This window comes from Haemaphysalis longicornis, unplaced genomic scaffold (genome assembly GCF_048455015.1).
Source record: "Haemaphysalis longicornis isolate Haplotype H1 unplaced genomic scaffold, Haemaphysalis longicornis Haplotype H1 scaffold_8, whole genome shotgun sequence".
Taxonomy (NCBI): domain Eukaryota; kingdom Metazoa; phylum Arthropoda; class Arachnida; order Ixodida; family Ixodidae; genus Haemaphysalis; species Haemaphysalis longicornis.
The window spans coordinates 7,888,690-7,902,217 of record NW_027526445.1 but is presented as its reverse complement, the minus strand read 5'-3'; the positions used below and the strand labels follow the sequence as shown (position 1 = coordinate 7,902,217).

Here is a 13,528-nt window from a genome sequence, read left to right as displayed (position 1 = left end):
TATCGCGTTGAGGCCAAAATGGGCGTATCTGGATAGCATTGCCATCATTGTTAAAATCGCTGTCTATGTGGCTGTTCTCTTAACTGTCGAGTTGAAAACAGGAATCGTTTACTCTCGGTGAGTGATGCCTCCTGGAATATTTTCCTTGCCCTCCAATTCTGTAAGGGCCTTGAAGTACGAAGTCATAGTTCACTGTGGTTAACAAAACGAAGAACCGGAACATACAGAAGCTGCAGTGCTCTGTGCGGCAGTCTTTTCTCTAGTGCCAAAATTAAAACTACAAATGAAGAAAGTGACGACTCTTAAGGACATAGGTTGGCATGTCCCGCAGTAGCGTTTGCTCGCCTGTATACCGTACAAGTCTCCTAGCACAGATTTACGTCTATCCGCCAAAACAGCAGTTCTGAAGCCTCACTTGTGGCCTACCGATAGGAAGCATGCTCCTCCTCCCCTTTTGCATCATTGTGACTGCATTTGGTATTTGCCCCTTGTGACCAGCATGCGGTCTTCGCAAGAGTCAAGACTATTACATCCTAACATCGCCCTTGGTACAACGTACATGACAGCGGCATTAGCTTGGCTGTACACAAAATCAACCTCGACGCAATGCGCAGGTTTCTCAATTTTCCGGTTTAATTTTGCGAATTATCAATCCGTAAAAAAAAACACTTTCGTATCTGTTCACAGGTGAAAGGAGTTCCACGAGACAAGGCACGCAATGAAGTGGTCACAGTTCTCTACGACTCGGGCCTTGAGGACCACAGGTTGAAGAAGGTCATGGACCTTTCGCTCGGTCTCCAGAGGTGTCTCTGCACCGTGATGGCCATCGTGGGCTCTCCAAAGGTGCGCCAGAGGCTGAGACCTTCCGGAGCACTTGTTATAAGCCGTATCGGCCATCGATTGCTTAGTGCATCTGTAGAGCAAGGGTAATGTGCCACTCGAGGAGGAGGACCGGGAGAACGACAGGGCGGTGGTGTTGAAAGAGCATGTAATGAGCACAGCTGCTGTGTTACTACCATTTCTGGTGTACTGCGCGTGATTTGAATTAGAAATGTTTCAGTACAGCGTTCGCTAGAATCTATAAAAACGGGAAGGAACGACGTATGTGAAGTTTAGCGCAGCATGCTGCTAATTATGCTACGTATTTACTCATTAGGAAAAACGGCAATGCGGATGCGAAGCCTGAAGGCGTTTCCCGCAGCGGTTGAAGCGGACATCATCAAACGGCCACTATAGAATGGCTGACGCTGTTAAAAACAAACGTAAATTTCTCAGGAATATAGCGCCATCTTAGCGTGCATGGATCATGCAACGTATAGTGACGTGAAATAGTCGTTTACTATATTTCGGTTGTGCGCAGTCACAATTTACAAAATCGGCTCACGCCATTCATTTTGCCTAAAGGGACCCTGCAACACTTTTGATGAGCGCTTTAACTCTGTCCTTCGCGTCTGGAACCACTGCGAAAGCTATCGTTGTCACCGGCACAAGGCGGCAATGCGTAATTCACTCATTGCACCCGATACGCCTTGCATTTCTGCTTTGTTTTTGTGGCTTTTTTTAAATTATCGAGAAGCGTTCATTGCTGTAACTGAAGGAAAACCGACCAAGAGCCGCTACATGGCCTTAGTGATGTAATTTGAGCAGTCGAAGAACTGCAATACCGGAACAGAGAGAAAAATCTTTTGAGCGAGTTTACAAGGTACTTTGCGACCCCCTAATCTAAGTACTGGGTGTGCTGAGGGACTACGTTCTGCAAGCATATAAAATTTCAAAAAATGTTGAAAAGAAAGAAGTGTTGCACGTGCAAGTGCTTTTTTGGAGAGTAGCTGAAATAAAATATTAACTAGGTTGCAGTTTTGCGAGATCATATCGAAAATAACCTTGCAGGAAAATGCATGGGGTGTTCATACTTTTTCATCCCTATTTTCTGAGGGCACTCTAACATGACATAGGCCGAGTTTTTTACACTTTACGGGTAACCTAATTAAAAAATAATAAACACACGAGATACACAGCCGAGTCTCTGGAAGATTGTAATGTGCGCTATGTCGGCCTAAAGATTTGATGCTGCCCTTGAAAATCGACGCCCATGCAGAGGCTCTGAGGAGGTGTATACGTCTTGCGCAGGTCATTATTCTGGATGAGCCGACCGCCAACGTGGACCCGGATGCGCGGCGTGACCTGTGGGAGCTGCTGATGAAGCTTCGCCGTGGCTGCACAGTCTTCCTGACCACACAGCACCTGGACGAAGCCGGGGTCCTCGGGGACCGCATCGCCGTCATGTCCAGTGGCCGAATCAGGTGCGCCCGTTGGCGTATACGCAGCTTGCATGTGATGTCACCGCATCCCTTTCTGGAGTACTGCTCTCAGCTGTCTCAGCGCTGCTAGAGATGTCAGCGAAAGATAAATTTAGAGCCTGCCCACTGTGTAGGCAGGGCTCCCTTATGACGGCTATAGTGACGTCTGTGCAAGCTATGTTAAGAGCGGTGAATGTGTCAAGAAGTCGTAACGTCTACGCGTTTCTTGGAACGTGTTTTAAAGACGATAACCTTTCTTGGGCTAATTGAACGAGACAATTTTTGTATGTATGTCTGTCTGTCTGTCTGTCTGTCTGTCTGTCTGTCTGTCTGTCTGTCTGTCTGTCTGTCTGTCGGTCTGTCTGTGACTCGATTCAGCCATACGGCCAAAGTGAAACAAGTTCTGCGCAAGTCTTATACCGAGTGATTAAAATTAAGTCGACAGGCTTTTTTAAAATTAGGTGCTTAAATTTACGTGAAAACCACCTGACAGTGAGGTTATGCGCCCAGGGGGGACACATGATTAGCTGGTAATTATTGATGTCGGTTGCCTAATTATCTAAAATTTAATAAATACCTTTTTAGGGGCTGTAGTAAGCAGCATGTTTCTATTGAAAAGTTGTATGCAATTGTCTTGCTACGCAGTTTCATTTGGAAAAATTCTAGCGCAACCGTACTCCGAGATAACGAACTGTGAAGTTTATTTAATTCGCACGATTACGCATGCTAGACAGCGAAGACCGGCGCAAAGCTCCTCCCCTTTGTTCTGTGTTTCGATAGCGGTTGCCAGTACTACAGATTGCGATAACACCAGCCAAGACTAAAAGGGTGCCAGTTATTAGTTTGCCTATGCCTCCGCGCCGTTGTCCAACTTAAGACCGTACACAGCAGGCACGTCACAAAAGAGAGGACCTTTGCGCTGGTCTTCACTGACTTGCATGCGTAGTCATGTGAACAGCAAGTAAAATTCGCAGTTGGACATCTCGGAGGACGGATGCGCTAGAAGAATTCTGCTAAATGAAACTGCGTGGAAACATGATTACGTCAGACTATTCAATACAAACATGCCTGCTTGCTGCAGCTACTAAAAAGTTAATTATTGAATTAAAGTTAATTAAGCCACCGACATCAATAATTATCACCAGATTCTGTGTCCCCCTGGGGACCAAAGTTTATTGTAGAGGTGGTTTTCACGTAAATATAACGGCCTAATAAAAAAAAAACCTGTTGACTTAACCGATAACCCTGTATACTCAAAGCCAAATTAAAACGTCCTGTTTAAATGTCATACTTGTCAACCTTGTTAAATAAAAACAAGACATTACGCAAATATAAGACAGAAAATTAATAAATGAGTGACACTTGCAGTGCTCCTTCATAAAAAAAATTATAGATGCTTGATTTTTGCGAAATGAAATAACTGCATTCACTGCAGAAAAAAAATTCACTTCGTCGCCTGCTGTCGCCCACGCCACTATAGCTTCTGGCGGCATTTTAAGAAATCAAGCGGCAACAGTTACGAAAGGTTCCGCTAGATAGGTTCCACGTTCTGCTTGGGTCGCACGTGGAGTAGAGCAACGTGGTTCTATAAACGTTGAAGTAGGGTGCCTTGATGCACGCGCGTGCGGCAGCGCTGTCATCGAGGTACCCAACCCGGATCAGGGGAACGCGGTAAATTTAAATTTACTTAAGCAAACCTCTAGAGCGTTTACCTTTTGAAGAGCGTGACGGAAGAGGAACAGCATGAGAGGTGAGCGGGAAAGCGAAGGGAGGCATTTATCGACAAAGACTATCGTATTTTGACATCTGTAACGAAAGGAGCAGAAACGGGGACAATTTTTTAGTACAGTCCGCTGCCCTTTTTTTGATGGGGAGGGACGGCATGTACAATAGACACGGCCATATTTGCAGCCATCATCACAGCAAATTCTACTCCATATACGCTGTGTTTTTGGAAGCAAATTTTGAAAGAATAATTCTTGGCTGTCTCCTCCCGTATTCACTTCTTTGTGCGGTTAGCTTAACAAACATGCCGGCAACTTGGCATGTGCTCGCTTGGTTAATATGGGATAATTAGTGAAGGTACTTTGTTTGTAAACCTTTAAGGGCACATCTCAATTACGAAGTTCAGAACAACCACACTACAAAACAAACTGTGGTTGATTCCTCTGTCACTGGAATCGGTAAAACACAAAAGTGAAATGTGCAGCGAAATTTTCAGCTGAGCATGATTTGCGGGTCGGCAGCTGTCTTGTGGTTGTGTTTGGAGAACGACGTCCTGGTGGTGGGTCGCTTCGGCAAAGAAGTATTGGCGTCATTTCCGTGACGGATACGACGTCGGTGAAATCTTGGGGTATCGTGGCATAACACACTTTCGGGTTAAAACATAAAACCCGACAACGAACAACCCTAAGTACAACGTACTCTTTAGTACAAAAGGTTGCTTCCCCGCAAGAAGACCCTATTTGCAGAAGTGCACCCTTTATAGACCGCTTGCTTCGTTATACTGGCGTCACTTCCGCGATGGATATGATGTAATTGAAATCTTCGTGAATCCTGGAATAAAGCACTTTTTATTAAAAATTGGGCCCAAATTTAGAGAATTGTCTACTAACGTGTAGCTTTCTTGTGCCGCTTGTTTTGAGTGTGAGTTTTTTACAGCCAAATTTGTTTTTTAACTCTTGTCCAGCAAGTTATCTCCATATTTTTTATACTATTATTTTCCCATTGTTTTAGTGTTTCGTTTGAGGAATGAGCTCCATTTAAGCTTATAAAAGTATTATAGGGGGAACTTCACCGAAATATGAATTATTGGTGAAATGCAAGGCCTGGTGGGGTTTGCCATTTTCCGTTATTTCTTTTTTGGTCTTCCTTTTTTGGTATTTTTCAAAATTTCATTCGGCCAATTGTCTCCGTTTACGTTATTATAGCGAGAACAGGCGGAATTTTCCCAAAATCTGCAATATTTTGGACATGTAGAGCGTTTCACGCGTCGCCGTTTTCCGTATTTCTAATATTTTAAAATTTCGGGTGATCAGTTATGTTTATTTACGCTATTATAAGTATTACTGTAGGGATATCTGCAATATTGTGCAAATGCAGGGTGTGTGTTACACGGTCCTTGCTGTGGGGGTACCCGGCAAACAACGCTACGCATTACTAAGCTGAGAAAAACTGCGGTTGATTCCTCTGTCATCGGAATCGGTAAAGCACGAAAGTGAGATGCGCAGCGGAATCTGCAGCCAAAGGAGCATGATTTGCGGGAGGGCGGCTGTCTTGTCGGCGTGCTGGGCGAGCGACGCCCTGCTAGCTGGACTCTTCAGGAAAGGTGCGACCCCTTCGGTCCTGCTCCGTGGCGTACACGGCAGACGGTTGCGTTGCGACGAGCTCATTGTGGAACGCGAGAGGTTGAATTTGTAGCTTGAACCGTGCACGCGCGAACGTGTTCCGCTACCCTCTGGCGAATGAAATCAGTCGGCCTTAGCGCCATTCGCCCGTCGGCGTCGCTACGACACAGCTTACGCCAACTGTCGGCGCTTTTTAGCATCATGATGCACTACTTCGCTTGACCGTGACTTGACCTCTCCTATAGACGCCAGTACCATCCGTGTCATTTAACCTTTTCTGGCGTTTCTCCTGTGTTCGTTGTGGTGGCGGAATTTTCGTGACTAATATGACGTCATTGAAATCTTGGTGCGCATCCGGGAATACAACACTTTCGTGTCAAAAAATAGCCGGCAATTACGCTCTTTGAAAGGGGTTGCCAGCCAAGCTGTGTGCATTGGGTGGGGGGGGGGGCTAACGCGGTGGTTTCCCGGCGAGTGCGTGCCCTACTGTCCTGTCCGCCACCAGCAGACTTGGCAGTAATGAAATCACAGTGATTAAATTACAGCAATTAAATTACTTTCGGCGGTAATGAGTAACGTATTGAATTACTTTTGAGTGTTGGTAATTTGGTAATGTAATAAATTACTTCAGGCCAGTAATTTAATGGAAATTACCCATTACTTTCCCAATTACTTTTGACTGCGATACAGGCTGTCCGCTTCTCCTATGGCATAAAAAGTTGACCAAGTGCAGTTTCAATGCCGAGATAGTCTCTGGGCATTGAAACTCCACGAACGCGAAGGCAACAACGCTTTGACGAGAGCTCTGCCTGCTTTCTCGTGCCTCTTCGTTCCCTTTTCATGCCGTTGAATGTAATTTTATTACTTTTGAAAAGTAATAGCGATGTAATGTCGTTACATTGGGGCCACCTGTAATTTTAATGTAATTTAATTGCATTTTAGAAAATTCTAGGAAAGTAATAAGAAATGCAATTTCATTACTTTTTAGAAGCGATTTCGCCATCTCTGGCCGCCAGGTACTTATCGAACCCCAGCCTGTCGCACGCATTGCAGCTCGAGCCGATATGGTGACCGAGGAAGTCTCTGCGGAACTTGGTGTACGCACCCTTGAACCTCCCTGACTCACGATATGCATCGTCGGCACTCGCTTGTCGCTTACATGCGGCCCAGAAAAAGATTTAACTTGCTTCATCTAAAAAAAGCACCACGTACAGTAGCGTGAAAATAAAGCTCCTTAGTAGTCGGTCTCGAGGAGACAGCTGTATTTATTGTTTAATGTTAAATTTACGTCAAAGTGCCAAATCTTGTGGCTTCACTTGCAGGTGCGTCGGTTCCCCCGGCTTCTTGAAGCAGCGGTTCAGCACCGGCTACCACCTTGTGGTCAGTAAGCTGCCAAAGTGCGATGTCGTGAAGGTCAAGAGATTCCTACGGAGGCATGCTCCCAAGACAAAGCTCCGAAGTGACTCTGACCGCGAAGCTATCTTCGTACTCGGCCAGATTGTGTCAACGCGGACGATTATAACCATGTTCCAGGTACAGTCGATATTCTTATACCTATTCCCACTTAACTAGTAATTATGCGTTTCGATTACGAGTGTCTGCAGCAAGCTTTAACATATTCTTAAAAAATAGTTCGAAGACGCGATTAAGAAACAGCGATTCTATAGCTTGGGGCCGCCTGTATTTTTAGGCGTGCCCTGTAGCAGCGCAGCTGAATAAGCATGCCATTGCATTGCGCACCGTCTTCAAGTGCTGTCTGGCTCTAATTTTCTCGCCGAGATGCTGGAAAACCCTTATTTACACTGGACGTATCTCGCTGAAATGTGACGAAGTGCGATTAGCAAATGGTCGTCAACTGCAGTCGATATGGTAACAACGGCTCTTCGATTGCAAGGCCCTGCTTCAGCACATGGCACAGGTGAACCGTCAGCTTGAGGCGATCAACAGGGCCGCAATGCGTACCCTTGCTGACTGGCCTCGCATGACGCCAATGCCAAGTACCTCTATACGGCCAATGCCGAATACTGCGAGTTGAGGCAGACGGAAGCATTTTTTAGACAGCAAACCGGCAGGGTCATTCAGGGCGCCAGTTCAAGCGCGAACATGTTTCGGGGGCCGTACAAGTCACCTTATACGCTCAGGAGAAGAAACCGTTGAGATAACTTCCTATCCAAGTTTTCCCATGGCCTCTTATTGTCTAAGTTCATCTATGGACACATACGTTCACGGATGTTGCTTGCCGATGCTCACCTTTTGAATAAACTGGCCGCTGCTCCACGAAGGACTTCGGAAATATTATATATTCAACGTGGTTAGTGATCTCACTGCCGTCAGTGCGGATGTACGCTAAATGTTCACGAGCGCTCGGTTATCTGCAAAATTAAGCAGACTTTTCACGCGAGAGTGGTGAGGTGACTGACTTCGCGCAACTGAATAGTAGTGGTTCTAGTACCCCTTCTTTTTGGTTGTCCAGTGAGGAATGGGATACATGCGCGGTAACCAATGCCAGCCGGACGTGCCAGTCAGCCTGATCGGCTCATGCACATTTGTTTTAACGTGAAGCTTTGTGTGCCTCTCCTTTCGGCTTTCGAAGTGGACGGTGCTGTTCCCTGGCCGGATGCGCCGCTTGTGCTCAGCAGCTACTCCTCACCCGCCACTCCAATAGCGAAAAGGAGCATCCCGGGTTTCTCACAAAATTGCCAGATGACGAGCTAGTCTCGGCGAATATCGGCCGCCGCCGCCGCCGCCGCAAGCCTCTGGCAGTTTATGCGTTGCTGTGCGCTTGGAGAGGTGTACGAAGCGCGTGCTGGCCACGTATGCAGGAGGAGCACGGGAAGGCGCTCCAGCAAACTGACCCAAAAACGTTTCCGCAACGTCCAGGACATCAGCCGGAAAAGAAGTGTTACGCAGAACGTCTTTGCATAAAGCGAAACGCGGCTCACACCTCAAACGTACGTGCATAGGATGGCGCAAAGACGCGAGTGAAAGGTGCAACACGTGGCGGAAATAGAGAGAGATAGAGAGCGATAGAGAGAGAGAGAGAGAGAGAGAGAGAGAGAGGAGAGAGAGATAGAGAGAGAGAGAGAGAGAGAGAGAGAGAGAGAGAGAGAGAGAGAGAGAGAGAGAGAGAGAGAGAGAGAGAGAGAGAGAGAGAGAGAGAGAGAGAGAGAGAGAGAGAAATAAGGGGGTGCAGCCAAGAATGATTCAGAAAGCAAAGGGGAGAACGCGGTAGGTCATTGAAACAGATGAAAAATTTTGCAAGAATGTAAGCGGAGAAAAAAATGCCCGCCGGGTAGGATCCGAACCCACGACCTCCAGAATACGCGTCTGCTGCGAAGACCAGTACGCTACCGGTGGGGATGTTTCCCCTCCACTTTCTCGAGTATTTATGTTCAGTTGTTTTGTTTCCTGCACTTGTCGGTGAAATTCATTTGTTTCAATGACCCATCGAATTCTGCCCTTTGCTGTCAGAGGCGTTCCTGACTTCCAACCCTTATTTCCCTCTTAATTCAACGCGCGCCTCATTTGCTTTTCTGATTCGCTACATGGAAAGCGGGGGCCTCTGTTCTGGCAGTCTTGGTGCCATAGGGAGCTTAATTAAGAGGGTTGAAGGCTTGTCGACCACTCTCGACATGTCGTGGACACTCGAGTCACGGCACGGGGCTAAAAAGGTCCATTTCATCCCGAGTATTCTGAATGGTGCTTGCTACCACCCGCAAGCGCAGGAAACAAAAATAGCTTAACATAAATACCCGAGAAAAATTAGGGGAGACAGCCCCGCCGGGAGCGTAGTGGTCATCGCACGAGACGTGTATTGTGGAGGTCGTGGGTTCGGATACCACACGGGGGCCAGTTTTTTCCACTTTCTTTGTCTTTCAAAATTCGGCATCTCATTCAACACCCACCACATTCTCCCCTTTGCTTTCCGAGGCATTCTGGACTGCCAACCCTTATTTATATATATATATATATATATATATATATATATATATATATATATATATATATACACACACACCCGTGCACGCTCATTTCAAACGGTCCTACTTTGAATTTTTTGTGCAGTTAGCCACTGACAGTATTGACAACGTCGACAAATAAAAAACCTCGGTTTACGGCGGTTTCCACATATGCGTGGGGTCTGCCAATTTGTCTCATCAGGTTGGTCCGTGTCTTTTTCTTTGTTAATGTATTTACTAGCGCGAGCATTTACAGGGCGTGCAAGACCATAAACGCGTAATTTTGTGGCAGGGCTTTTTCTTGGGCTTCCTGCGTATTTTCGCGCTGTTTAGAAGCCGTTCCTGTGCTCCGAGTTTGGGAGCACGTCCCGCTTGGAACGTGGCGTCAAACTGCTTTTCTTTGTCGCAGGAGATCGAGAAGTGGGGCCAAAGGTTGGGCATGGAATCCGTCGGAGTCAACATGACGTCACTGGAAGATGTCCTCGACCGAGTAGGCGACGAGCAGCACGTTCATCGCAAAGCTGGGAAGGGGCTGGCTCAACCAACTGGCGCGGAACCTAAAGATTGGTCGGAGTTCGACGCTAAGAGTGAGGAGGGTTGAAATAAGCCTTCGCGACATCTTGAAAACCGTTCCTCGGTTCTCGTTCCAATCCTGGCGCGGTTCGCGCAAAATTTGGCCGCTGAACGAAAGGAAAGATATGCTGTTAGCGTGTGGTTGCTGGAAGTGCGACTCTGTTACCGGCACCTGACTTATGTGTTTTAGTGGTTAGCAGAACGAATGTGTTGGCACATGTGAAGTTAAAAAAAATCCCTTTCATCCCTGTGAAAAGAGCAGAATACTTACTTCGAAACCAAGTACAGGAGGTCCGCTTTTGTTTGAGGTGACATTTTTAAAGCGGAACTTTCAGGCTCCCACTGATGATGTCCGTATCGAAAGTGAGGTGTAAAATAACTAAAACGCTTCCCTGGAAAGCTCGGCAACAGCTCCGTTAGGCCCCTCCACAGAGGTTTCAGTGTATCAGGAGGAGGATTAGACGCAGGCATGCGACGGCGCGACATATATGGGCGTGACGTCATGTGCTGTTGTGAAGGTCGACAGCCGCTGCCCACAGCTCGACGTACGGCGAAGACTTTCTTCTGCACGCCGTAAGGCTCCTCAGGCCTAACGTCGCATTTTTCGTCAGGACGTTAGGCCTAAAGTCGCATTTTGAGGTTTAGGACGTTAGGCTCAAGGTAACATTTTGAGGTTTAACTTAATCCAGCACCCACTCGAAAACGAACTCACTGTACGCCAAGCATGTGCCAATTACGCCGTAGATCCCAAACCAAAACGTTAGGCCAACGGAGTACATACCAGAGTTGCTGCGGTCATTTTAGAAAAGTGAGGCATACTACTGCAACTACTACTGCTACTTCTACTACTACTACTGCTACAACTACTACTACTAGTACTGTATCTACAGAGTAGCACGTACTATATATGTTAGATTGGCCAACGTTTCCCTAGCGAGAAAGCTTCGCGTTCAACCATCGTCGTCGTGCGACCAAGGGCGGCGCGTAATGTTTTTTGAACTCTCGTTTCTGTGAAAATCCTAAGATAACTTATATTCCTATGAAGAATACGTTGATAATGAGTAAGCATTCAGAGCGCATCTATCTTTAAATTTCGCACAGCACCGCTGGGATTTCTTAAGAGGGCAATTTACTGTAGTTTCACTTTTTTGGGAGGAATATTTCCTATTTGTCATGATGTTATGTCGCCTATCTACGACGCCGTTTTTTAAACAGATTTCATGACGGTTTCGCAGCAATGCACAGTAGAAATGTGAAAAAGCCAGCTTTATTGATTACTATGCCCCGAGCTCATGTAAAGCAGGTGGATGCACAAGAACAGTCGAAGCATGGTCGACTCCTGTTAGTACAAAGTACAACGTTCAATTAAGCTCAGAGCACGAGAAGAAAAGGCTCATCCGTGCTCAACATGCCTCCTTTCTCGAGTTTGTTCAGAATCTCGGCTTGACGGGTGAAGGTTCCACCATACGAAATACTCATACGGCGCTTTGCGCAACAAAGTAGACTGAAGGCCTCAAAAGAGCGGTGCGCATGATGGCGCAAGTCTCAACTGCCCTACCGAGTTGTCAACGGTGCGCTGGCTCATATTTCTTTCCTTTATTTATTTATTTATTTATTTATTAAGAATCCCTAAAGGCCTCGAAGGGCATTACATAGGGGGGTCAGAAAAGCAAAAAATGTGCACCGACAATAGCACAGATTGCTGCGCCGTTCTTGCGCTGGAACATTTTCATTTAAAAAATTGACGGCCACCTAATGCTGTTTATTAGTAATAAATTCCAATTAGATACAATGTGTTTTAGCCTCGAATTGTCGAGCATTTTCTTCCATAATACCGCACGTCACATTCCCGGCACCACCACATCACTTCTAATTACCCGAAGTTCCAGTCAAGGGACTTCGAATGTCCAAAGCCGTATATACCTATGATGACACCTTTTTGGACACATTACATTGCTTGATGGGCATGTTGGCGATGGAGATGTAAAGACACAGATGTGGTGGCATGTGGATGCACTGGCCGCAACAGTATTTTCTCGATGGGCGTACTGGCATGGTGGATGTTAGCAGGATGGGTGTAATTCATTAAATTGCTCGAAATTGGGCATTTTTGCTCGTCGAATGCGATGGGTGTGTCTACATCAATCGCTGTGGGCGCCTCTGTGGATGTGATAAAAGGGAGGTCTGTAAGCTGACAGGGCCTTCTAGAATCAAGATCAATTGCATCGCGCTCCTCGGTTGAGGAAGCCCTTCGTGATGAAGCACTGCGGTTTACTTAAGCCCACCTGCGGGTCTCTGTATATGGGTAAAAAACTGTGGTTGATTCCTCGGTCATAGGAATCGGTAAAGCGAAAAAGTGAAATGTGCCGCGAAACCTGCAGCGACAGGGCATGATTTACGGGATCGCGGCGGTCTCGTCGGTGTGCTTGGCGAGCGACGTCCTGCTTGCGGGTCTCTTCAGGAAAGGCGCGACCACTTGGGTCCTCTTCCGTGGCGTATACGGCAGATGGTTGCGTTGAGATGAGCTCAGCTTGTGGAACGCGAGAGGTAGAATTTGTGGCTTGAACCGTGGACGCGCGAATGCATTCCGATACCCGCTGCGTTTCACTTCGCATCAAATCAGTCGGCGTTCGCGCCATTCGCCCGTTGGCGTCGACGCAGCTTACGCCAACTGTCGGCGCTTGTTAGCATCATGATGCACTACTCCGCTTCCCCTCTGCAACACGGTAGCACCGCCCGCGTCAATAGAGTGTACTAGAAGTTTTAGAGTGGCCCGAGCGGCGGCCTCTCCCATTGCTCCGCCGGGTCGACTTTCGCGCAGAAAATAAACCGGTATAGCGGCGACGCTGCTGTCCTGAACCATTGAACAGCCGGCGCTTCCCGGCCCCAGCTCCTAGCCTGCGCGCGGCAAGATTTGCGCTGCTCGCTGCGGTGTTTGGCGCCTGGGCAGCTGATTTATTGATCGATTATGAAGTTTAACGCGCCGACGCTACACAGGCGATGAGGGGCACCGTTGTGGAGGGTTAAGGATTAATTTTGGCCACCTGGGAATCTCTAGCCTGCGCCGAAATCTTGAACACATGGCCGTTTCTAGCTTTTCTTTTCCATCAGAAAAGCGGCCGCCGTGGCAGGAAATTGAATCCACGCCTTTGGGCAGCTAATTTCGAGAGTAAACGCCGTACGTTGTAATGCCGCTTGTGAAAATTTTAAACTAGTACGACCCAACATCAAATTATCGACGCCTTCCACCTAACGATACTTTCATATTTTCTGATGCGTATTCTGAAAATGCGCTTGATATACAGCTCCCGTTAACTCAAAGTCGCAAAATTGTCTGAAAATTTTGAGA

At 47.0% G+C, this 13,528-nt stretch overlaps 1 protein-coding gene across 1 annotated transcript in view; it reads left to right on the top strand.

The window, feature by feature from the left end:
- LOC144150103 (phospholipid-transporting ATPase ABCA3-like) overlaps nt 1-13,528 on the top strand; it is a 149,240-nt gene that overhangs the window by 41,748 nt on the left and 93,964 nt on the right. The window contains exons 10-13 of the mRNA XM_077681917.1: nt 688-843; nt 2,131-2,303; nt 6,970-7,180; nt 10,016-10,193. Coding sequence (XP_077538043.1) covers nt 688-843; nt 2,131-2,303; nt 6,970-7,180; nt 10,016-10,193 — 718 coding nt within the window. The remainder of the gene's footprint in view (nt 1-687; nt 844-2,130; nt 2,304-6,969; nt 7,181-10,015; nt 10,194-13,528) is intronic.